At 37.1% G+C, this 27,422-nt stretch overlaps 1 protein-coding gene across 2 annotated transcripts in view; it reads right to left on the bottom strand.

The window, feature by feature from the left end:
• The window catches only part of TMEM144 (transmembrane protein 144), a 58,945-nt gene extending 38,037 nt beyond the window's left edge, over nt 1-20,908 (bottom strand). Inside the window, exons 1-4 of one of the 2 annotated variants that reach the window (XM_043971809.1) lie at nt 20,845-20,908; nt 16,155-16,346; nt 7,149-7,271; nt 2,796-2,895 (exon numbers count right to left, since the gene is read on the bottom strand). In XM_043971809.1, the coding sequence (XP_043827744.1) occupies nt 2,796-2,895; nt 7,149-7,271; nt 16,155-16,269 (338 nt within the window). In that variant the 5' untranslated portion in view covers nt 16,270-16,346; nt 20,845-20,908. Of the gene's footprint in view, nt 1-2,795; nt 2,896-7,148; nt 7,272-16,154; nt 16,347-20,705 lie in introns of both variants that reach the window. The other variant, XM_043971810.1, reaches the window with a different exon arrangement.
• Nucleotides 20,909-27,422: the final 6,514 nt, after the last annotated feature.

The raw sequence follows: 27,422 nt of genomic DNA, 5'->3' as shown, positions 1-27,422 counted from the left end.
AAGGAACTTTGTTTTGGGCCTCAGACAAAGAGTCAATGGCATGGCTAATTTCAACAGAAAATCCCTCCAATAAATTATGGGCAATGCTTGAAGAGGAATAAGGAATTTTAAAATGGGATTTGTGGCAATATAGCTAAATATCTCTATCCTGTCAAGCGACCTTGATTTCCTCACTTCATGGCCCTTGGTTTTGGCCTGAAACCACCTTAAACTTTCCCTACCACCAATAGTGATACTATAATGGATGATCTTTGTGGGCAGGGAATATTTTGTTCATTGTATTTGTACCCTTCAATGTCTAGTAGTAGGAATCACTTCATATTCCTTGCTGATTGAGGATGAGGAGAAGCTGGGCATACTTTGAGGTTTATATTAAAAATGAGTGATAGCATGGTCTTCTAATTCATAAGAATCTTTGAATTGACTGAGGCTGGTCTTCAGATAACAGTCATCTAGTTGTTTCCTAGACCTATGCTCATTTTACCAGCTTGCTAGGACCCTTTAAAAATTTTATTTTACTGGTATAGGCTTGAGGATCCAGGTTCGTTTTCAAGCCACCATTGGAAAATGGAGGAAGACTTCAGTGTCGAAGATATACCTGGCCTCCTCTCACCAATTGAGGCTCTGGTTTTAGGAAGTAATTCTTCAGTTAAATATTAGAGGAAGACTTCAAAGGGGGAAGTATATCCTACCTCCTGTCTTTAACTAAGGCTTTGATCTTAGGTATGGTTGCCTTTGTATTTGGAACAGTATCAGAGAATGGTTCTTATGCTCCAGTTTCAGATCTAAGGCATTCATGTATTCATTGAAGTAATACTGACTGATCAGATCATTCTTTTCCATGGGTTGACCAAATCTCAAATAAATTACCTTACAGTGAATTTCCTTTTAAAATCTAATAAAATTAATTAAAATGTTTTCTCTTAAGGTTTATTAACTTATTCTTTTTACTTCTCATTTGACATTTGTCCTGGTACCATGTAGTATCATTAACCTGGTTATATATAGGTCACACATACAAATGTGCATATATAGACATGTTTAGATGTATGTATGTAAAAGTTTTCTTTATAGGTATATAAAATATACACATGGGCATATGCATATACATATAAGTATAGGATTGTAGGAGTATATATATGTATGTGTAAACATATAAATGTATATGTGTATATATACACATACATAAATATGTGCATATATACCTTCCTTTGCCAAAGTTCTGTTGTCATGTCTCATTGCGGTACAGAGGTGTCTCTGGGTGCTCTGAGAGAAGGCCAATAGAGTACATGCTTTGACAAGTACTTGAAATATGACATGTTTTTGAGAATAGACGTGGTAATGTGTGATGTGGCTACTGTCAGAGGCCAGTACCTATAGTGACAAATGACAGAATCATAGAAGTAATGGAGTTTGAAACATTTTGAAAAAGTGTGAAAAGTTTGAAAAAGTTTGAAAATTTTTGTTTAATGAAAATTGTTATTTCATCACTGTGTGGAGATTCTGATACTAAAAAATCTCACAAATAATACAGACCCGAAATTTGTCTGCAATTTAAAGTTGTCTCACTCTTTTTTTTTTTTTGAGAAGGGGGAATTTATTTCTCCCCACCCCCCAATATATGGAAAGGTTATATCCAAAACCAATAGTATAGCTTGACTAGATGCTGTGAAGATGTCTGGTTCTCCATTTCCACAGCTTTCTGTTCCTTCTCTTTCTGGAGGCACTAATTCCTGAATTGGGGGAGGAAGGGGAGAAACAGTCATGGGGTAGGGTTAGCATTCTCCAGAAAAACCTGGTTAAGGGACAGGCTACAAATTGAAATCTTAAGAGGTTTGCCTGACACTGAGAAGATCCTAGGATTAGATTTGAAGCTGGAACAGACCTTTAGAGGTGATCTAGTCGAATATTCTCTATTTACAGATGGTGAAACTGAGGCCTAAAAGCTGAGACATGAACCCAGGACATGTGGTATCAGAATGAGTACTCTTTCCACTTGCTCACAGTTATAAGTATATTACTGGGGAAGAAAAACAAGGGAAAAAAAGAAAGAAAAAACGATATTTACATAATAACTCTGTTGTATATTTAAAAGGAATAGCAAGTTGTACATAGTAGATTTGCAGCTTCATGTGCAATCATCTTTTTATTATATTATGTTATGGAAATATGTGTTTTATTCCTTACATTAAAATAAAAATAAAATAAATTTATTTTAAAAATAAAGTTAACATATAATATTTTATGGCTTGAAAAGCACTTTACAAGTATTATTTTTGATTCCTCCCCTACCCAGTGGGCATATTACTTATAACAAAAAAACTTAAAAGGCAGGGGGGAAGCGGTTAAGCAAAACTAACCAATATGTCAATTGAGCCCACTGAGCCAATGGAGTCATTTGAACAGGACATGTAGTGTTACATACACCCATTGTCTCTCACTTCCACAAAGAAAGGAGGGAGGTGCATTTTCATTTTTTTTGTTTGTTTTTTTTGTTTGTTTGTTTTTTTGTTTTGTTTTTTTAATTTTGGTAAGGCAATTGGAGTTAAGTGACTTGCCCAGGGTCACACAGCTAGTAAGTGTTAAGTGTCTGAGGCCAGATTTGAACTCAAGTCCTCCTGAATCCAGGGCTGGTGCTCTATCCACTGCGCCACCTAGCTGCCCAGGGAGGTGCATTTTCAAAGTATGTTTCATAAACTTCTTTTATATCCCTAGTGGCTAATATAGAGTCTTGCACAGAGGAGGAGCTCAATGAGGATTCGTTGCTGCTGACGATTCCATCTGAATTGGGTTACCTTGAGCTTGCCCAGCCTGTTAATGAGTTGAGTGATCCCCAAATTAGAAGTCCAAGGCCTAAACCAATGGTTTTCACAATTGGGACGACAGTGATGTTACCTTCAAGATGAAAATCAGAGGAAAAAAAAGGTCTTTACTATCATAAAAAGTACAGAAAATATTTTAGAAGTAAAACTCAATTTAAAATAAACAGAAACTGAATGCCTACTGTTAAGGGCTAAAATTCTAGCTAGTCTGTCTAAAATATCTAATGAGTGGTCGCCAATAAATTATAAGCTTTAGCAAGAGTTAGGCTTTTAAGCATTTATTAAGGAGAATAAGAATTTGGTAAAGAGAGAGAGAAAGGCCTAGATTTCTATCTATTAAAGGGAGAGCACATTTTTAGCTCCCTTCTCCGCCAGCGTCCCCAGGAAAGAGCCCCAGAGTCAGCGCCAGTCTCTTCCTTCCTCCTCCCACTAGTCCGCGTCACTTCCTGACTCCTGGTCTTGCCCTCAAAGACCTTCCCTTCATGGGCAGAACTCTTCTACAGTAAGTATCCAGCAGGTGGCGTTATTCCAATCGTTACACTACATTATACCCAGTACTTTGGTATATTTCTCCCATTTTTAAACAACAGTATATTTCTTTTGTATAGATTTTAAAGTTGTAAAGTCCAAAAGCAAAACTCCCAAAGCGAGATATTTTGCAGAAAAATGTTGGGGAAAGCTACCCTCTAAGTTTCAGAAATACTCTTCAGCCTTGGCACATGCTGTTTTTAGAAAGCACTACTGATGCTGAAAACGGCAGTGGTTTTATGCTGGGTATGCTGTTACATGGAGGTAAAGTGGGCTGTAGGGCTGGATTTGTATTAGAAAAATGCCCCTGAATCGATATGTCATTCAATCTTTCTGAAGGTCATGCAATGCTCTAAGACTGTTAGTTATAAAACTGTCGTGATCTGGACTGTGGATAGGAGTTTCCAACCACATAAAATTATTGTCTAGCAGATTGATGTAGATTTAGATCTGGAAGGGACCTTGGAGGTCTTTTTTTTTTTTTCAGGGCAATGAGGGTTAAGTGACTTGCCCAGGGTCACACAGCTAGTAAGTGTCAAGTGTCTGAGGCCAGATTTGAACTCAGGTCCTCCTGAATTCAGGGCCGCTGCTTTATCCACTGCGCCACCTAGCTGCCCCCTTGGAGGTCTTAAAGGTCACCCAGTTCAACCCCCTCATAGCACAGATGAGGAAACTGAGGCCCTTTACCTTGAGGCAAGCTATTAGAGATAGGACTAACCCATGGGAAAATCCATACCAAAAATCATATCCAGTTGGATAAAGTTCTTTTTTTCCCTTTTTCTCTCTCCATTTCTCCATTTCAAAACCTATTCTGAGAAAAGAATGTGATGAATTCTCACTCCTGAGTAAATGTTTTAAGATTTGAAGAACTAGGTTTTAATCCTGACATTTAATCTTTCTACTTTTAGTTTTCTCATTTGGAAAATGAGGAGGTTGGACTATATGGTTTGTAGGAAACCTTAGAGTGTGGGATCTTAATCTGAGGTCCATGAACCTTAAAAAATGTATGAGGGAACTTGCCACAAATTATACCACATATACAGTTGGGTAGAGCAAAAGGCTTCAGTTTAAATGATGATCCCAACACTCTGTGACCCTTCACCTAGACAAGTTGCTTAACTTTTAGTCTGTTTCTTCATTAAAATTGGCAAAAACAACTATCATGGCTCTTTTAGGTTCTAAGCTTTTGTAAACCTCAAAGTGTTAGGTAAATGTGAGTTACTATAATTGTTCTCTTCAATCCTTACTGGGACTAATCACACATTTCTACTTCACATCCTTGTTAGTCTTTCAAAGTGGCAGGTGCTCACAGAAAAGGGCAAGGGAACTACCTACTATGTGTGAGGCACTGTGCTAAACACTTTACAAATATTGTTTTCATTTGATCCTAATAACAGCTCTGTGAGTATTGTTGGTGAGGTGGGAATGGGATGCTTTTAATTCAGTCACATACTGATTCCAGCTCTGAGAGGAAGCGTTTTCAGAATGGGAAAGCTAGTTTCCAAAGTGAAGGACTGAAGGGGAATTGGCAGAGGTGGCATTTCCAGGATAGTTATAGTCATTGCCTCCTCTGATTTCTAGACATTTCTACAGGTCTGGGTGGCTCTTTCCTTCATTTCTACCCTTGGGAATCTCTAGCTCAGTTCTAGGCTTAATTCACTTTCCATATGGGGAAGCCAAGTAGTGCAGTGCAGTGCACCTGGCCTACAGTCAAGAAGACAGAAGTTCAAATTTGGGCTCAGACACTTACTAGCTGTGTGACTCTAGGCGGATCACTTTAACTTCTGTTTGCCTCCATTTCCTCATCCGTAGAATGGGAATAAAAATAGCACCTACTTTCCAGGGTTGTTGATAGGATCAAATAAATACTATTTGTAAAGTGCCTGGAACATAGTCAACATTATATAAATGTTAGCTATTGTGATTATTATCTCATCTCCTATTCAAGGTTTTTCCTGCTCCTTGGAGTTGACAGTGCTCTCCCTTCTAAATGTGAAATTCTTTTTTATCTCCTTTGTATATACATTGCATTTACTAATCTGTGTTATTCCAACAATAGAAGGTAAGCTCTTTGTGGGCAGAAATAATGATGGTGGTGACAATGATAGCTCATACTTACATACTGCTTTAAGGTTTGAAAAGCACTTTGTAAATATTATTTCATCTTCCCCTTTGACAACTCTGGGGGATAGGCGATATTATTACCTTCATTTTCCAGATGAGGAAACTGAAGTAGACAGAGGTAGTGACTTATTCATGGCCATGGAACTAGTAGCTGAATTCAAATTTGAACTTAGGTCCACCTGACTCCAAGTCCAACATGGCGCCACCTAACGACTGCTAAGTTTTGTAGACCCAGCACCTAGTGTAGTATCTAGAAGTTAATGATAATAAATGCTAATTGAATTAAATTGGGGTAAATTTTGTTGGAATTCATCTTTTTTGCTATTGGCAAGGGGATTTGCTCTAGTTAAGGGACTAAAAACTCTAAATATGGACAGAATCTTGCAAAACATATTTCCTCCTCATTGCCCCACCAAAAAACCAAAAACAAAAACAACCCCACCAACATTTTTCCATTTTGAATAATGACACTCTTAGAGGCATATATTCATTAAAAAGAGATTGCTAAAATATTGTTAAAATATTGGGCTAATTATTCCTGAGTATATAGAAAAAAAACCCTGACAAATCTGATTGGTATACAAATTGGTTTGTAAATAAAAAAATCTATAATCTCACTGATGTGAGAGCACTTCTGCCTCTTCTAGGAAGGACTGTAACCACTCACACTTTTTCCAACTCTAGTCCAAATCCTTTGGAAATACCTCTCCCCCAATCAATTGTAAACTGTGCAAGTGATTTATTAGTCAATGTAATGATGTGTTCATTGTAAAAAGAAACAGTAAGCATACTTGAAAATACATCATAAATATATCTGTAGGGGGGCAGCTGGGTGGCACAGTAGATAAAGCACTGGCCCTGGATTCAGGAGGACCTGAATTCAAATCTGGTCTCAGACTCTTGACATTTACTAGCTGTGTGACTCTGGGCAAGTCACTTAACCCCCCATTGCCCTGCCAAAAACCAAACAAATAAACAGCTAGCTAGATACATACATACATACATACATACATACATACATACATACATACATCTTTAAACAAAGGAGCCCAATGTTTTTTGGGGGGAATTTGGCTTTCTGCTTTGAAAAATAGCATAAAGTTTTGTGGATCATTAATTCTTTATGAACTTAGCTACAAAATATGTTCAATCAAAAGCCTAGAATTGAGTATGAGTGGATAGAATTCCTGCCTTAAATGCAGAATGGAAAGTCACCTTCAAGGTCATCTAGTCAACTTTATTTGGCAGATGAAGCAACCATGGCACAAAGAGGTTGACTTGCCTAATGATGCTAACACAAGTCCTTTGATTCTAAATCACTGCCTCTTTGATAATGAAGTAGATGGGGCATTGATTCTTGGACTCAGGAAGATCTCGAGTTCAAATTTCACCTCTGACACTAGCTCTGTGACCCAAGGGATGAATAGCTGGAGTCAAAGGACTTCTGTTCAAATTCTTATTCTGTCACATTCTGCCTGTGACCCTGAGTAAGTCTTTTAACCTCTGGGTCCTCATTTTCCTCCTCTGTAAAATTAAGGGATTAGGCTCATTCTCTAAGATCTCTTCAAATTCTAAATCTCTGAGATTACATTTATAAATATACCATTAAAATGTGAACAACATACATTATTTTAGTTATAGTTTTGAAGGAATAAAAGATCATCTATACATTACCTGTGGCCCAAACACAACCCCCAAGCATTGCAAGAGGCCAGAACTTGGGACAATGGAGTAAGAGATTGACCACTAAGGAAACTGTCCATATAGCAGCACAGAGAATCCACTGAAGAAACATTCCTGATAATAAAGTAATAATGTATTATCAATGTTTTATACCTTAATTTTACTAGGTATATGCTTAGAGATCTTTATGGGTATTCTTGTCTCACTGTAATATTCTCTTTCTTCACTGATCATGCAAAGCAAACTGGATTTCTTCACACCAATAACTAGAAGTTAGAGAGTGATTCATTCTACACTTTCATCTTGGTACCCTGCTGGTTACCATTGCCTACTGAAGAAAACTGACATAGAATTACAGTTTCATACAACAGCTTTCTATAGCTCATTTGGGGGGGGGTGATTCTTACTAGGGCAAGGAGAATATAAAGTTGAATTATTATAAGTTCCTCTAGGATGGAACATTACAAAAAATTGGGTGTTAGCTTCCTATAAATGAAAACATTTTAAGTTCTAAGCAGCCTTTTCATGATGTGGGTGGTGGTATGGAGGGGGATGCATGTTCTGAAGCTTTTCTTTTAGTCCTTTGGATTTCACCCACTGTTGGCAAAAAATAATCAAAGTCAAACTTAAAAATGGATAAGAAAGTCCATAATCAAAAGGTTTACTCAAAAGAGAGAAACTAGAGTTGTAGGCAAACAAATTGTAATACAAGTATTTGTCCAGCTGAGAAGAAAGAAGAGAAGAAAAGGAATGAGATAGAAATTGTCTGGAAAACTATCTTAATTATAGTGCCTTTTGGTAGGCTGTTGTATGCACAGGGGATAATTATTAGGAATCTGCTCATACCCTAGAACTAGTTATCAATCAGTTAATGTGGTAGAAAAAAGTAACAAAATTCACTATAAAAGAGACAGAGCCATGTCTCTTTAGAGACATGAAAGTTTGCCCCTAATTTTGCAGAAAGAATGATCAGTAGGAGACATCTAAAATTAAGGATGTTAGTCTCATTAAAATATGAAGAGAAACAGAAAACTGTATCAGATCATCGCCTGTGGAAGGAACAGAAATAGCCCAGTTACAAACTATGTGTTTATTGGGTACAGATTGAATTTCCTGTTATATGAAGTGAAAGGGTTAGAAGAATGCCTCTTTCCTTACTATCTTATCAGGGAAAATGAAGTCATCTTCCCTGGTAGGATATAAGAAATATTCCAGGCTGGGAAACAAAGAACAGAAAGGGCACTATAAAACCTGAAAAGACATATACTTTGATCTTCAAAAATAGTAATAGAATGAAATTTATCAACTCTAAATCAGTGAGTTTGATTTCAATTTCTGGGAAAATTTTAGAAAATGTTATTATTAATAATTTTTAATTAGACTTCTAATTTTATCAGTGTAGAGCGCAGGTCTTAGTGATGAATTTTTACTTTTAAATGCAGGTAGGAAAATAGCTCCAAACTTACAATGTTACTGATTGGCCTGCATCACTGAGAGGACAAATGGCTTGCCCAGGATCACGTAGCCAGTATGTGTCAGAGGAAAGGATTGGTCCCAGGTCTAATTCCAAAGCCAGCTTGTTTCCTCTGTAACTATAGCCTCTGGAGTATATTATTTTTTTCTTTTCTTTTTTTTTTTTGTGGGGCAGTTAGGGTTAAGTGACTTGCCCAGGGTCACACAGCTAATATATGTCAAGTGTCTGAAGCTGGATTTGAACTCAGGTCCTCCTGAATCCAGGGCCGGTGCTTTATCCAGTGCACCACCTAGCTTCCCCTGGAGTATATTATTAAATAGAGGGCTAGTAACAATATTAAATAGAGGGTTAGTAACTATATTGAAAAGATACCAGAGTAGTTTAATCAAGAGCAGGTCATGTCAGTGTAACCTCATTAAAAAAACCAAAAAAAACTCCAACCTAGTAATGTTAGATTGATTGACAGATTAGAAAAATACAGTAAAGTATATATGTTTGTATGTGTGTGTGTATAAATATATATATTAGAAATGGCTTTGATGATAGTATTTTATGATCTTTTTGCAGCTGATGTCATGGTGGCTAGAATGCTGGCTGGGTTTGGAGTCAGGAAGATTTGAATTCAAATCCAGCCTTCAGACACATACTAGCTATGTGATCCTGGGCAAGTCACAACTTCAATGTCTTCAACTATAAAATGGAGATGTTAAAAGCAACCACCTAGACGCATTGTTCTGATTTTAAATGAGATAACATTTGTAAAAAAGCATTTAGCACAGTGCCTGGCACATTATAGGTACCATCTAAATGTTTATTTTCTTCCCTCTTTTGTAGAGTATATCAAGGGTCTGAGCTTGGCCCAGTGCTGTTTAATATTTTTAACAATGACATGTCTAAAGTCACACATAGCATTCTTATTAAATCTGCAGAAGATGCAAAGGCAAAAGGGATACTGCTACATTGTATGTGACAAGATACAGAAGGAGCTTGCGTGGGTTGGCTTTTGTGAAATGAGACTTAATAGGAATACATATACATCATATATTTGACTTCAAGAAGAATTCCTGCTTCCAAGATGAGAAAGAAAGGGTTAGATAGCAGTTTGTCCGAAGAGGAATTGGGGGCTTTAAAAGTGACTTGAAAGCTCAATATGAGTCAGCACTGAGAAATAGTGGCTAAAAAAAGCCAGGTCAATATTAACTTGCATCAAGAGAAGCCGAGTTTCAGGAATGAGGAGGCAGCAATTCTGCGACCTTGGTCAGATCATATTTGGAATATTGCATTCAGGTCTGTGTACCGTATCTTAGGAAGGACATTGCTAAGCTATAGAATGTCCAGAGGAGAGGGGCCAGGATGGTGAAGGCACTTGAGTTCATTCCACAGGAGGGAGAATAGAAGGAAGTAGGGGTGGTTAGACTAGGGAAGAGAAGACTCCAGGGAAACATGAAAGAAGTCTTCGAGTATTTGAAAGTTTTTCACATGAAAGAAGTAGCAGATTTGTTCTGATTGGTCTCCAAGGGCAGAGCTAGGAACTGTGGGAGGAAGTTGCAGAGGCAAATTCACGCTTGATGTCAGGAAAAGATTTCCTAATTATTATAGCTATCTAAAAATGGAATGAGCTGTCATGAAAGGTAGAAGGTTCCCCATGATTGAATGTCTTTAAGCAAAGGTTGGCTAACTTTATTTGGTGGAAATGTTTCGGTGGGGATTCTTATTTTGGGGACGGGGGGAAAGGGTCAGGAAAACAGCAGCTGAGATTATTACTTCCACTCTGAAATTCTGTGGGAAAGACTGGGAGGAGGAAAAAAGGAATCAAAATCTATCTTAAAATTGAAGGGTGGAAAAAAGTAATACTATCTGATATTAATATAATGTTCTATGCTTTAGACATTGTTTAAGCATTAGGAGCTTAAAACCACACTAAGACTTTTTGCGACACCCTATATGTTGTTCTCATATGACCCAAATGGCACCCTTGTCTGGTAGCTATTAAAAGTAGTACTATTCCTCCCCTCACCACATTTTTTTTACAAATGGGGTAACTGAGGTTCAGAGAGATGAATTCACTTGTCCTGAACCACACATATTGTACATGTCACAGAAGGGCTCTGAACACAGGTCTTTCCTGAACTCATCAGTCCATCACTTGTTCCACTAAATAATACAGTTTCTCTAAAAATGAGACAGAGGAGGAAGGAGAAGAAGGGATCTTTGTGGTATACTTGGAGTTACATATGAGATAGTTGGTTCTCTCCAGCCTTCCTCCCTACCCCATCCCTATGGTTGATATCCTGAGAAAGAAGCAGCTTTCATGTTCATGAAATGAAAAGGAGGAGCCACAAAAGCCACCAGGAATGAGATCATCTATTACTCATTACAGCGAGAAGAGATATTTGTCTTCGGGGCCTTGCTTAGAGATGCTGAGTTAGCCATATGTTGACCTCCCATGGCTAACACCAGAAGTTAGGATTTACTCATACCCCAGGAATCTGGCACATCATGAACTATCTTCTGAGACTTGTTCATACTTTCTGAACAATACTCACTTCTGATGATTCAAATGGAATAAATAATATCAATACTAAGACCTAGAAAAGTCTTCAGGGGAAATAAAACCCTGGATAATAAAGTGAAGAATTTGGAGACATGGACAGCATTTTTACTTTATTTTAGATTGGTGGTAGGGATTTAAGAGAAGAAAGCATAATATTGAAACTGAATCATTTATTAAGAAGATGGGATCAGAGGATGCTATTTGGCTTAAGATCCATGGCTCAAGATAGAGGAATTTAAGATTCTTGGCCAATGTTAAGAGTACATCTCATGAGGCCTGGGGAAAATGTATTTGCTTAGCGATTTGCTGGTCTGAAAAAGGACATTTTATATCCAGCCTGAAGGGAGTGGTAGAACACTACCTAGCTATAACTGTGAAATCAGATACCATTAAAAACAGCAGGCAGAATAGGACGACTAGTAGAGGTATTTAGGCATCAAAGATACTTTATCATTGAGCTAAAGAGATACATGAATAGGTCATCTAGTAAACAAATTTCCTCCCATTCTGTTAAAGTCTGCATTAAAAAAAAACTTTTTAAAAAATCTGGGCATTTTTGTAAGTGGGTTATTAAGAAATGGATGCAAAAAAAAGAAATGAAGTTCAAAGTGGGGCAATTCTTGTGGTTAGAGGAATGATTCAAAGGTGCTTCAGAGGCATAATATAGGAAGGTGAATTTCCGCTGAGGAATTTTGCAGGCTGAAAGGGGCAGAAATGATGGTATGATCTAAGATATGTATAGCCAAATATATTGAGAATGAATGGGAAAATGAACTAAAAGTCTTAAAATATATAGTCTCATTGGTAATTTCATTGCCTCTCTGTTAATCATTTCCCATTTATCCTAGATATAGCTTGCTTTGTATATATTTGCATGTTGCCTCCCCCTTTAGATTGTAAGCTCCTTGAGGGCAATGCCAGTCTTTTGCCTCTTTTTGTCTCCCTAGTGCTTAGCAAAGTGCCTGGCGCATAGTAGATGCTTAATAAGTTTTTATTGATTTATTAATTGACTGATATCACTGAGACTTATCTAGGATGCGACTCTATTGGGATATAGCAATGAAAGGATATACCTTGGTCAGTAGTAAGGATCGAATGTGAGGGAAATGGAATAACAATGTACATAAAAATATACATCTGTGTGGAAATCTACCTAAAATAAAGTAGAAAGCATTTGGGTGAGTAGCAAAGAAGGGAAAAAACAACAACAACAAAGGGATTTTATGTTCAGAATATCCTGGCACCAATATTTAGTAGCTGTGAGACCAAGAGGAAGATACTTAAACTGAGTCTGTTTCCTTATCTGTTAATCACAGGATGACCCCTAATACAGATGATAATGATAATAATACTAAAATGCTGATATTTATATGGTGCTTTAAGTCTTAACAAAGTAATTTAAATACTGTATCTCATTTGATCTTCACAAATCTGTGAAATTAATCATTACAAGTATTATTATCTACCATTTTAACGATACAAACTTGCTTATACAGTGCTTTATATTTCATCTTCAATGCTTCTGTGAATCTCTGCTCTTAAGGACATGAGGACTTCCTTCCACTAGATGAGACAGTGGATAGAATGCTAGGCCTAAAATCAGGAAGACTCATCTTCCCGAGTTCAAATATGGCCTCAATCGCTTACTGGCTGTGTGACCCTGGACATGTCACTTAACCCTGTTTACCTCAGTTTCCTTATCTGTAAAATGAGCTGGTGAAGGAAATGGTAAACCACTCCAATATCTTTGCTAAGAAAACCCCAACTAGAGTCATGGAGTGTCAGACATGACTGAAACAACCGAAAAATTACAGCACTGCTTTCACAGGTAGAGTTCACAACTCACCCATGCCCTTCTTATTCTATATTAATTGCCATCTGTGCCTTATATACCCAGAACAGTATATACCCTACATGCTGAAGGCCTTTGTCTGGGTCTCTTAACATTCTGTGAACACAAGAGCATCACCTGGGCTATTAGTTTGTTATCTCTTGTTCTCCACATGTCACTAGTCAGCCTACTTTTCTAGTCATACAATGTCCTTAATGATACCTCATAGTTCCTGGAGCATAAATCATTGCTGGCAATAAGTGGCAGCCTATTTATATCTTTTTCTTTATAATGCCCTTTAAAATTTCCACTTGCCTTTCAGAATCTGAGAAAGAACTGGTTGTCAAAACAGACAGGATGATATTCCTGGAGCTGAGATAAGGGAGTAAATGCCAAGGATAATGAGATATGTACCCTAGATTTAGGGAAGTACATCTCAAAGAGTTCAGAAATAATAAAGGTGGAATTCTATGGTCTAATTTTTTAAGAAGGTTGTTGTCTTTGGGTTTAGGGATTTTCAAGAATAAAATACTTAAGTTATAGTTGTAATTGATTCCAGTCAATTGGATCTCATTGTTACATTTTCAGTGTGAGCATTTACACCTTGGAAATGGGTAAACACTACAAATCAGGACATGGTTTACTGTATTGTTGAATTCTAAAATTAAGAAAGTGATGGAGGAAATACTAATAATGCAGATTAAAACACCACCACCACCACCACCTAAACACCCCTACTCCCAAGCTAGTTGTTAAATAGTTACCAGCTCATCAATGATTCCAATGAGGAAGAAAAAAGGCATGTTTCCAAAGAGACCAATGTGGCTGCAAAGGGGGCTCCCAGATGATGAGTTTACATTTTTAAAGACATGTGATATATGTAGGCAAGACCCAAGAGAACATTGTATATAGTAACAGCAATATTATTTTAAGAACAACTTTGAGCAAATTAGTTATTTTGACTATTATAAATTCCCAAATTAACTATAAAGGACAAATGAAGACACTATTTGCATCCAGAGAAAGAACTGATAAATAGTAAGTATATATAGAACAATTTTACAAATATATATATATGTGTGTGTGTATATGTATGTATGTATGTATACACACATGCCTATTTGGGTTTATGGTATCCATTTCTAGGGCAGGGTTGGGGAGAAAAGACAAAAAGGAAAAGAAATTTACATGATTTTTTTTGTATATTTGAAAGAAATAGCAAGTTGTGCATAGTATATTTTAAATTTCATGTAAAATAATCTTTTTATTGTATTGTTTGGAAATTATTGTTTTATCCAATAAATTAAAAATAAAAAAGTAACTTAGAATGTATACAAAAGAGTAATATGTTTCTATAAGAAACAACTTCAAAAAAGCTAAAGTCAAATATGAACTGGTGATACATACTGAGAAAACAGTAGAAGTTTTTTGTTTGTTTCTTTGTTTTTTAAGCTGTGTTGGAAGTCATGAAAAAAAACCAAAAAGGGGCAGATCTGCTGCTTATAGTGGGCAGAGAAGGATTATGATGGGATATGGGTAGGAGGTAGAGCTATTCAACTCAACTCCTATTCACTTTTTTCTCCTCAAATAATGAGTATGGGCTTCAAACTGAAAATGATAGAATAAAAATGGTTAATGGGGAAGAGAAATTGAAGGTAAATAAGGAGATGGTAGGAGAACATCTAACTATCCTCCATGAGTTCAAATCATTATCACCTCTCCCCTAGGAGTTAACTCCTGGCATGCAGAATTGCTGAACTTTAAGTGACTTTGAAAATTAGTTGTGAATATTCAGGAAAGATTCCAGTGCCCTAGAAATGGAAAAATGTTAATTCATTTTTTTTAAAGAGCAAAGAGGGTAGATTAGTGAATTTCTGGAAAAATACTACAAGCTATTGTTGAAGGAATAGTTTAAAAAGGAAAAAAAAAGACCATAAGGCAGCACATGGAAAATTAAAAATAAATCATGCTTAGCTAATCATAACTTTATTTTTAAGAAAGGTTTCTAGACTGTTTAATTGATGAGACCCCCATAGACAGTCTATCTGCATTTTGGTAGGCATCAGACAATTGTTTTGTGATATCATTTGTAATATAATGAGGATTATATGATAACATTGTTAGGTAAATTCAGAACCTGTTGGACTTCTGAACCCCAAATATCCACTAACTAATTATTGCTCTTGATAGAGGTTCCTAGCAGTATTCTATGGGGCTCTGCCCTTGATTGTGTTCTGTTCAACCTTTTTCTTAAAAAAAAAAATCTGTTATCGGGTTGAAGACATAATGAAGATGAAGATATGAAGATATAGATGACATACCTATTAAATCTATAGATAACAAACCAATGGAAAGGATGGCTGGTATTGTTGGATGAAAAAGCCAAGATGTAATAAAATCTTAGGCTGGTGTGATGAGGTAGAATCTAGTCAAATGAAACAGTAAGAAGACATTTGGATTTTGAAAAAATCAACTGGAAAAGCATAGGATTGGGGACAGAGTAAGTATGACTAGAAACCAGGTAAAGTGAAGAAGACCAAGGGGTTTTAGTGGACTGAAAGCTCAAAATGATTTCACAGTATGATGCAGTTAGTAAAACTAATATGATTTTAGGCTGCATTAGCAAAAGTATCACGAATGAGGGCTGTGATCATTTTTCTCTTCTCCGCCCTGGTAAGACCACACCTGGAGTTTTAGGTTCAGTTTTAGGTGCTAGATTTTAGGAAAAATACTGAGAAGTATCAATTCACCAGTCCAGATCAAGGTGATCAGAATGGTAAGCAGACATTAAAAATGTGCCCTTTGAAGATTACATGAAGGAAGAAAGTAGCAATTTTTAGATCTGTCATTTTAAAATTTATAAATATATCCCTTATTAAGAATAATCATTGGGGGCAGCTAGGTGGCACAGTAGATAAAGCACCAGGTCTGTATTCAGGAGGACCTGAGTTCAAATCCAGCCTCAGACACTTGACATTTGCTAGCTATGTGACCCTGGGCAAGTCACTTAACCCTTATTGCCCCACCAAAAAAAAAAAAAAAGAATAATCATAATGTTCCTTGTCAAAGGGGTGTGTGTGTGTATGTGTGTGTGTGTGTGTGTGTGTGTGTGTGTGTGTGTGTGTGTGTGTGTATTACCATCGCCAGTATCAAATTTTTTAACCGGAACAAAGTTAGACCCAAATAAGATGACAGCTACAGCTGAGGCGAGGAAGCCAGAAGTGAGATCTGTTCCATTGTTGTTGTGTTCCATGGTGATGGGGCTGCTGCCTGGGAGTCAGTTGAAGATATTGTGGTTTGATACAGTTTCAGCTTGGTGTAGTTTCTCTTCTGAAAGAAGAAAATGAAGAAATGAAAGTTGTGAGAATAAGCATTCTCTGATCTTGAATGTAACCAAGTAAAATTGAGTGTTTCACATTGTCCCATAGTCATGTATCCCCAAACTAGAAGTGAATGGGTGAACTTCAACAGACAGGTCAAAATTAATTCAATGGTTCTCCCTGAAGTCTGAGATTGGGTTAGTGTTTATAAGATTTGGGAATATTGCTCAACGATGGATGCTTAGGAATTGACAATAATAATCCATGTGATTATCCAAACAGATTATATTATTATTATGCTTTAAAATGTCCACAGTTGCTTAATTTCCCTGAAAATTAAGGAAGGAAACAAATATTTATTAAGGATCTACTTTGTGCCAAGCACTAAGTTGTTTACAAATATCTCATTTGATCCTAAGAACCATCCTTAGAAATAGTTGCTCTTATTATCCTCATTTTACAGATGAAGAAACTGAGGCAGACAGCAGTTAAGTGGCTTGCCTGGCATCATATAGCTAGTGTAGAAGGATGGATTTGAACCTAGGTCCAGTTCTTTTTCTACCACCTAATTCCTTTTCTACTAAAGCAAAAGGAGGGCAACCTCATTTTACAGATCAGGAAACTGACTACAGGATCACTGCTCTCAGTTTCCACAACTGTAAAATAAAAAGGTAAAATTAGATCACCTATAAATTTCTTGTGGATTTCTATTTTTTATCTAATAAAAATCATATTTATATTATGCTTTAAAAGTACAGAAAACACTTTCCTTATAACAACTCAGCAAGAAGTAGAAAAATAAGCAGGTAGGTGGTCCGGGTGGAAAAATGGACTTGGAATCAGGAAGACCTGAATTCAAAACCTGCTTCAACTACTCACTGGTTGTATAGTCCTAAACAAGTAATTTCATCTTTCTCAGCCTGATTTTTTTCCTCTGTAAATTGGGGATAATCATAGCCCCTACTTCATAGGGTTCTTGAACTTTACAAACTTTAAACCAAACAAATATATACATTTACATATTTGATACATATATATTTTGCTATATAAATATTCGCTACTCTCATTGTATTTTAAAGATAAGGAAGCTTAAAGTCAGAGCCAGTGTGTGTCTTGTTTATGGTCACACAGTTAATAGCAGCTAAACATCCCCCAATCCCTTCAACTAATTCTCATATAACATGAACTTGCAGTCCTTCACCATCTAGATTGTCTTTCTCTGGACACTGTCCCTCTATCTTTTTCTTTTCTTTTTAGTCAAATCTGTGATTTTATTATAGTGGGCAATTCCTGTTTTTTCTCCATTGATACAATTCAGAAGCCCATTTGCAATTGGTAGTCTCAGAGTGAGACAGAGAGAGAGAGAGAGAGAGAGAGAGAGAGAGAGAGAGAGAGAGAGAGAGAGAGAGAGAGAGAGAGAGCGAGAGAGCTTGTGATGCTAACATTCAGGAAAAAGATTAGGATCTCAATATATATTGATTTGGGAACTATCTGCCTAGAGCAGGTGAGATCATTAAGGGAGAGAGTATAGAGAGGGAAGAGGACCCAGGACAAAGCCTTAGGGGAAATCCTCCTTTAGAAAATAGAAGCTATTTGATGATCCAGCAGAGAATACTGGAAAGGAGCTGTATTTTCTTACAGCTTACTTGTCTGTAGGTGGAGGCTGAGGAAACATCAGTGTCATGGAAGCGCAGGTACAGGAATATCCAGAAGGAAGTGGTTAAGTCTATAGCAAAAGTTCAAAGAAGACTCAGAAAATAAATTGTTGGCAAACTGAGAGAGAGAGAGAGAGAGAGAGAGAGAGAGAGAGAGAGAGAGAGCAGTTTAAATAGACTGTCAATTCCAAAAGATGCATAGCAAGTGACTGAAATGAAAGGAGTAATGATGAGGATGACAAGTCATCCTAGGAGATTGATAATGAAAGGAAGATGGGAGTTAGGACAATGGCTTAAGAAAATGTCAGTTCCACGTAAAAGTTTTTGAGGATGGAGACCTGAGCAAGTTAGTTGACCCTGGAGGTGGAGATGATAGATAAGAGTAGTAGTTGTTTGAGGGAACGTGATTGAGAAAGGAGGAATAAAAGGATTATTACTGGGTAGTGGTGAGGGCCCATTTGAGATAAGGGATCCTGAATGACAGCAGGTTTATCTTAAAAAAAACCAAAAAACACAACCCCCCCTTCAAAAAAAAGCCCAGGGGCAGCTAGGTGGCCTAGTGGATAAAGCACTGGCCCTGGATTCAGGAGGACCTGAGTTCAAATCTGGCATCAGACACTTGACACTTACTAGCTGTGTGACCCTGGGCAAGTCACTTAACCCCCATTGCCCCGTGCAAAGAAAAAAAAAAGTCCCAAACCACCAAATCATGATAGATCTACATATTGAAGAAATAGAACACATATCTAAACACTCAACATAGTTTTCCTTTAGATCTGGGAAAAGTTTTGGCCCTAAAATCGGTTCTATATCTAAATGTTGCTTGTGTTTCTTTCAGATTTACCCAGACTCACTGAGGGAGACTCCTGGTAGAAACTTGTGGTAAGACTTTGGACGTTACAGGAAATTATCTGGAAATGAGAGTTATGACACAATCATGGGACTAACAAGATACATAATAAACTCTTTCTATTTCTCTGCTTCTAGGGCATACATTTTACCTCTCCATCTTATATGATGTTTTTATAAAAGATCAATAAGAAATGGAGGCAATATGTCATGGAAGATAAAGAGATGGTTTTGGAGTCAGGAATACATGGTTTTAAGTCCTGCCTTTGACACATACTGGCTGTGTGACCCTGGGAAAAGTCAGTTAACCTCTCTTATTGGGGCAGCTAGGTCGTGAAGTGGATAAAGCACTGGACCTGAGTTCAAATCTGGCCTCAAACACTTAACACTTACTGATTGTGTGACCCTAGGCAAGTCACTTAAAACTCATTGCCCTGCAAAAACAAACAAAAAACCAAACAAAAACAAAACAACCTCTCTTATCTACCTCTTGGCAGCTCTCTAACACTGAAAATTCCAGAGCAGGTGCCCAAATCCATTGGTAGAGGGAGTTTTCTTACTGTGAATTCCCTACACCAATGAAATCATGGGTCTGCAATCCCTGCCCCCCTCTCCACAAAATGGGTAATATTAAGACAGAAAGTGAGAGATCATTTGGTTAGAGTGCAAATTCAAAGGCTTCCTATAAGTATAATGTTTCAAGTAGAGCTGTAAATAATAATTCAAAATAACTTGACATTCACCTCTGCATTACAGAAACTGATTTAAAGTGTGGAATAGAGCTCCTGGGCTCAATTCTGACTGCTTAGTGCCCATTAGCCAAGGTTAAGTATCACATTTTTGTTGGAATTAGCATCTGAGGGTATTTCAAAGCCTATTAGCCAACAGTTCAGGGACATTACAAAAATGATTATGATATAAACACATTTCTGTATGGAACATCACTAGCTATTTCAATGAGGTACATTGACAGTGGATAATTTTTTACTTTTTAAAAGAAAGCTAAAACTCTGATCATGCAGGGAATACCTCTGTAATTCAAGGAAATTATTATTTTTTTAAAAAAAGAACTGAATGTAGTAGATTACTTTTTGGAGGAAAATTTTTAAAAATTGGTGTGATTATTAATAATGTATAAAATCACAAGAAACACATTTTGTCATTGTTTTGAATTTGATTCATAACTATCTCTTTTGACTATATCTTGCTGAGCCTCAGTTTCTTCCTCTGTAAAGTGGGAACAATACTTGTTACCCCCTACACCTCCATGTTGTGAAGTGTGCCATAAAATACTTTGAAAATTCTATAATGCTATATAAATATCTATTATTAAAATAATTAATATAGGAAAGGTCCATTCCACAATTATCATCATTCAACTAGTTTCTTTCATTTTCCTGAATTCAATTCAACAGCATACGTGTTACCGGTGCAGAATGCTTAGGATTTAAACTGAAACAACCCCCACCACCAAAACCAAAACCAAAACCCAATCCCATCAATCCAATAGTTTATGTTCTATTGAATAATTCACTCAGTGACATCTATCACCAGTGATTTAGTTCTCAGTCTCTTTTCATAGCATTGAAGGGAATGTCTGAAATCATTTAGTCCAACTTATCTTATTTTACATACTTAGAAACTAGAGAGGGTAAGAGACTGCTCACTCTCCTGTGGGCTGAGAAAATCAGAGACAGGATCCAAAGTCAGGTCCAGCAGCCTCCAGATACAGTGTTCCCTACCCCTGCCTGTCCCATGCTGCTTTACCCTTACTAGTTTAACATTCCAATCAGGTGCTGCAGCAGAGGGAATTTGGGCAACTCTACACAGCTGATTTCCTTAATCTCTACTAAAGATTCACTCACTGTTCACAGTACAGCCTCTTTTGTCAGTGCTTGGCTTGTTTTTCTGTTCCTCCTCTCCCAAACCCAGACATTCTTCAGTCATGCCATCACCTCTTCCATTCTCCAGTAAAGTTCCCCATCAAGTTACTACTGTACTTACAGCAAGATTTTTCTCTCTCTCTTGCCCCAGGGCAGTTTCCTCTGATTCCTTCCTGCTTAAACACTAACACTGCCTAGTAGCTCCACCTTCTCTTCTCATGTGATCATTCTCTTTCTGGCCTTCATCCCTGTATTTCATTTCTAGCCTTGGTTTTCTGACCTTCCCCTTTCTTCCTGCACGTTCCCTTATTTAGTGAATCAAAGGTCAGACTCTTTCACCAACAAGGTTCTAAGTTAAGACCAGAGGTGTAAGGTTCTCTTCTTCTTCTCTGAGGGTAAATTGCTGTTGTTTGCTTCAGTATTTGTCTTGTGGATGAAGTTGATCAGGAAGTCAGGCTGTTGCCCCAAGCCCAGTCTGGGTGGGAGAGGCTCCTCCAATTACATCTGCAAACCTTGCAGGCTTGAGGTCTTGCTTCCCAGATAAGCTCGTGCAGTAGTTTCCAACCTTACACGCTCTCCTATGGTTACACTGTTGGGCATAAACCGTAGCCCCTATAAACAAGCACAACCCTGTGCAGGCACAGAGCTGTAGGAGATATCTAAGCCAGGCCTTTTCCCTTCACTACTACACCCCTTTCTGCACCATCCTCTTCTGCTGGTAGACTTTTGTGTGTCACTCAACAGACCTTTCTTATGACATCACAGTTCATTATCCTGCCATGACTAAGCCTTTCTTTATAGATCATGGATCGGGCCATACAGGGGCTGTTAAGACCTAGCAGATGTGCAGGGAATGAAGCCCAGACAAGACCACAAATCAACAAGCATTTATTAATCACTTATTATGTTCCAGGGCCTGTCCTAAGTACAGGGATACAAAGAAAAGCAAAAACAAGGTCTCTGTTCTCAAGGAGCTCATTGAATTCTCACGGGGAAGTAATAAGCAAACCATCATGTACACAATCCATGCATCCATCCATGTATGTATGTATGTATGTACCTCTCTCTATCATCTATCCACATGTATGCATATATATGTATATATTTGCACTTATGTCTGTTTCACTTGCAATTTATATCTCTATATAAAATTGTAAGCAACTATATTTATATGTATATATAAGTTGCTCATAGTTATATACACAATATATATACATACATATGTATATACACACACTCAAACACTGTCTGCCTTCCCTCTGAGATTACTCTTTGTGTATGTATACATATGTGTGTATAGTATGTATATATGTGTGTACATTGTGTGTGTGTGTATATATATGTTTACATATACCATATAAGTGGTATATATGGTATGTGTATATATATCTCACATATATGATTTATATATACATACAAGATATAACTCTCTATGAAACTCTAAGCAATTGTATATATACATATAGATATACATATATACATATAAATATACAGTTATATCTTATATATATCTATACACATTATATATGGCATATATATCCCTACATATACCACATATGGCATATATACGATGCATGCATACACATGATATACAGATGTATACATTATATACACATATGGTATGTATATATACATATTATACACACATATACACACAAACAGAGTAATCTCTGAGGGAAGTGAGTAACAGTGTGTGAGTGTGTGTGTGGAGGGATTAGGGGACTGGAAAACATAATTCTCAGAATCATGGATATCTTGATTCTATCCCTATGTTCAAAAATTGTCATCTAAAATGACTGGGGAAATTGTGTTTCACTTAAGTAGCTAAAAGAATGAAGGAAAAGCCTTCTGATATGAAGTGGGAAGAGTCAGCAATGTGAGAGGGAAGGGAATATTAGAAGAAATTGACCCTCCCTACCACCTTCTGTTGCCCTGCCCTCGACCCTCCCCTGCCATTTGACTCAGAACATATGGCCAAGGTTTGGGGAAGTTAACACCCATTTATTAAATGCTCACTATGTTCTAAGAACTGAAGGATAAGAGGAACTAGCAGTTACACGTCTCCCTTTTATTCATCTTCACTGGTAGACAATCCCCACAGTCATTATTCCAAATGTTCTTCTCTTTCCTTAAGCCTCCAATAACAACCAAAGAACTTGTTTCTCAAGCAGAGAAACTTACCTCCTACTTTAGGTAGAAAATATAAGGCCATTTTTCCTTAAAGTCCTCATTTCCCTTCTCCATTCCTGTCTGGATTTTGCCCCATTCTCTACTCCTTTGTTCTATTCTCAGAGAATAACACTCATACTAATAAAGATGATGGTATTATTGATAAGAAAGAGCCTAAAGAAAGAAAGTTTGTATTCCAATATTTTATTTGATTACAGAAAGCAGTTATCTTATTCACCCAGGCAAGAATTCCCAGAACATTAACAAGAAAAGAATAATAGCAGGATAACATCTGCATTTCTATCTAGACTCTGTTGGGGAAAAAAATGAGATTAAAATAAAAACAAACTCATTGAACATTGACAGAGCATTTTGAGATTTGCAAAGTGCTAATCATCTTACATGACCCTCACAACAAGCCTCTGAAGTAGGTAGATGCTCTTATTATTATGAATGTCTCCATTTTATGGAGGAGGAAATTTAGGTTGAGATAGAGTGGTGCAGTTCTTTTCCATGACAAGCTATAAACCCCATTCATTCATATTCACCTTGTGCTTCCAGAGTTAGCCTTAATGAACATTCTCTCCTCATGACGTTGCTCTCTCTAGGTTGTTGTCCTATCTGTCTGACAATTCCTTCTCAGTCTCCTTTACTGCTTCCTCATATTTTTCTTGCCCTTCCTAAACACAAGCATGGGTGTCCCCCAAGGATTAACCTAGGGATTTCTTTTCTTCATCCTCTACACTTGGTTAACTCAGTCGCTTCTATTATTTCAAAGATGACTTGTAGGCAAGTAATTCCCAAATCTAAATATCCAGCCCTAACCATTCCCCTAATTTCTAATCCTGTATTGCCACCTGCCTGCTGGACATCTATCTGTGTTCAGCATCCTGTTGACACTTCAAATTCAATAGGTCCAACAAGGTTTAGTGGAAATAGTTCTGGATTTGGAGTTAGGAGAGCTAACCCCACATACTCCCACTTCTGACCTTCCTAAACTGTGTGATGAGCTTCAGGTCCCAAGTCCATAAAATGAGGATAATTATACTCACACTATCTAGCTCCAGGTTTGTTTTAAGGATCAAGTTACAAATGCATGTGCATCCCTTTGTGAATTTGAAAGTGCTGTGCAAATTATCTGTTTATTGTTTTTCCCCCCACTATTTTATCAACCCCACCCCACAATCTTCTCCTCCAAACTTCCCTGTTCTTATTAATAGCACCATCTTCTTCACAGCTGCCCACAATGAAAACATCAGTGACCTGTTTAATTCTTTCTTTTCTTTCACCTTACAATTTGTCAAGTCCTGTTGATTATATCTCCTTGTCATCTTTTTAGGTCTGTTCCCTTTGGCCTCTGCTCATAATGTCATTAAACCATGAGATCTTATTATTATTACTAAACTGAGTTGAAAAATAATGATAACTTTGTTGCTGTGGTTCAGTTGTTTCTGTCATGTCAAACTCTTCATGACCCCATTTGGAGCTTTCTTGACAATGATACTGGAGTGGTTTGCCATTTCTTTCTCCAGCTCATTTGACAGAGGAGGAAACTGAGGCAAAGAGACTTTCCAAGTTTCATGTAGCTAGTAAGTGTCTGAAACTAGATTTGAACTTAGTTCTTCTTGACTCCAGGCCTCTTCTTTCTGCCTCCTTCACTGATTTGCTTTGTCATCTCATATCTTTGTGTAGTTAGTAGAAAAGACATTGGAATTTTAGCCAGAAAATTTGCTTTTAAGTTCTATCTTACTAGTGATGTGATCTTGAGTAAAAAAAAATAACCTTTCCAAGTCTCATTTTCCTCATCTGTGAAATGAGAACAATAATATCCTACTGTACCTGTCCATAAAGTGCTTTGTAGCCATGTAATATCATGTGAGCTTCTACAGTTTTATTAGTAAAACTGGCTAGAATTATCTTTAGAAGGTATGAAAATGAACTTTTCTTTAGACACTGCTGACCCACCAACACTTTTTTTACACATTTAGACAATTAGGCAACAAATTAAAAGTGAACTCCTAAATAGCATTATTTCACATTTGCTATCAAACTTCTTGAAATTAATTTATGGCACCATATTAATAAGTACTTAACAAATCCTCTCTTTGTTCACTTATGCCAATCTTGAACCATTTCATTGAAGTAAACTAGATGGACAACACCAATCAATTTTGATCAATCTCCTCAGATTTCAGTCTCTCCTCCTCTTTGTTATCTTCCCTCCTTAAACTTCCCATGACTCTCTCTTTTCCTTCTCCTCTTAGTGGACACTTTGCCTCTTATTTCACTGAAAAAGCCGAAGTCATCCACTATTCCTTTTTTCTCCTCCTCCTTATCTTATATCATTTAGATACCTTCTGCCATTATCTCCTTTACCCCTCTCTCAACTGAACATGGCCCTTTTCCTTGTCTAGGCTTACCCTTCTAATATATACAAGTGATCCCATTCCATCCCATCTTCTTTAGCAGATTTTTCTCTCCATCATTCATACTTTCTTACTAATCTTCAAAACCTCCCTATTGGCTCTGTCCCTATTGCCTACAAATATTCTCATTTGTCCTCATTTTCAAAAAAACCTACCTTGATCTAACTATCCCCTTTATTGACTATCTTTTTCTTTCTTTTTCTTTTTTTTTCCCCCTGTGGGGTAATGAGGGTTAAGTGATTTGCCCAGGGTCACACAGCTAGTAAGTGTCAAATGTCTGAGGCCAGATTTGAACTCAGGTCCTCCTGAATCTATGGCCAGTGCTTTATCCACTGTGCCACCTAGCTGCCCTCTTTTATTGATTTTCCTTAACCTTTGTGGCTAGACTCCTTCAGAAAATCATCTAGAATAGCTGCCTCCACTTCCTTTCCTCTTACTCTGTTAATTCTTTGCAGTCTGGATTACAACCTCATCATTCAACCAAAATTATTCTCTCCAAAGTAGCTAATAGTCTTTTAGTTGTCAAATTTTGTGACATTTCCAAAGTCCTCATCCTTCTTTACAGTCTTTTAGCCTGTCAAGGGTATTTCTTTCTTTATAGGCTTTTGTGTCACTATTCTCTCCTGGTTGTTCCCCTGCCTGCTGGAATGCCCCTTTTCTATTTCCTTTGCTGTGTCTTCATCTATGCCATGCCTGGTAACTGTAGGGATCCTCTAAGCCTATGTTCTTGGTTCTCTTCTCTTCTCCTTTTATACTATTTTGCTTGCTGAACTCAATAGTTCTAATGATATCAATTATCATTTCTATGAAGAGTATTTTCAGCTTGACTTGACTAGCCTAAACTCTCCCCTGATCACCAGTCTTGCATCTCTGACTGCCTATTAGATATCTCAAATTACATAAACTCAAAATGTCCCAAACTGAAGTTGTTTTCTTCCCTCCCCCAAGTCCTCCCTTCCTTCAAATTTCTACATTACTGTTGAGAGTACTTTCTCATCTTCTACCTTCTCTCACTTCCATCAAGTCTGAGTAAATTTCCATTTTTATAAGAAGCTATTCACAGGGCAGCTAGATGGCACAGTGGATAGAGCACTGGCCTTGGAGTCAGGAGTACCTGAGTTCAAATCTGGCCTCAGACACTTAACACTTACTAGCTTTGTGACCCTGGGCAAGTCACTTAACCCCAATTGCCTCACTAAAACAAACAAACAAAAAGAAGCTATTCACTGTGCTCTTTCATCTTTCATGCCTTCTCTCTGAGACTGTTCCCCCACCCCCAATCAGCAAAGACTATTAAAACATAAAAATATCTGAAAATATATTCACTGTTCTACATCTTTAGACTTCCCATATCCTCAAAATCATGAAAGGAACTATCTTCTCATATCTCTTCTTTGTATTTAATTTTAATTTTTTTTTTTTGCAGGGCAATGAGGGTTAAGTGACTTGCCCAGGGTAACACAGCTAAAAAGTGTCAAGTGTGTGAGGCTGGATTTGAACTGAGGTCCTCCTGAATCCAGGGCTGGTGCTTTATCCACTGCACCACCTAGTTGCTCCTCTTCTTTTTATTTTGCAACATTTAAAAAATTTGTTTTGTGGTTGTTCTTTCCACTTACATTATTGTATACACTATTTTCTTGGCTATGCTTACTTTGTTTTTTATCAGTTTATGTCTTTCCATAATTCTCTATATTGATTATATTTGTCATTTCTTATAGTAAAAATATATATATAATGTATGTTATATTATATATAAATATATTCAAATATATCATTATATTCATGTACCATAAATAGTTTAGGCATTCCCTAATTGAGGGGACCTGTACTTTGTTTCTACTTTGTTATGATTGTTGTCCACATGAAAAACTTGAAAGCATTTTTTTTCTTTAAAAAGCTGTAATTAATTAAGTTCAACAAATATTTTCTTCTGAACCAAAGGGAGTTTCATGACTTCTTCTGCTTTCAATGATCCCAAGCTATTAGTTCCCCAAACTCAAATTCTCCCAGTGATACTTTATAGTTTTGAATCATGGCAAGCCAAAATCTCTGAAGAACCAAAATGTGAGTCATAGGGCAATGGAGAGATTCATGATGGACATAA

The sequence above is a fragment of the Dromiciops gliroides genome, chromosome 6 (assembly GCF_019393635.1).
Source record: "Dromiciops gliroides isolate mDroGli1 chromosome 6, mDroGli1.pri, whole genome shotgun sequence".
In the NCBI taxonomy this organism is placed as follows: Eukaryota; Metazoa; Chordata; class Mammalia; order Microbiotheria; family Microbiotheriidae; genus Dromiciops; species Dromiciops gliroides.
The sequence above is the reverse complement of the archived record's forward strand: the minus strand, read 5'-3'. Positions and strand labels throughout refer to the sequence as shown.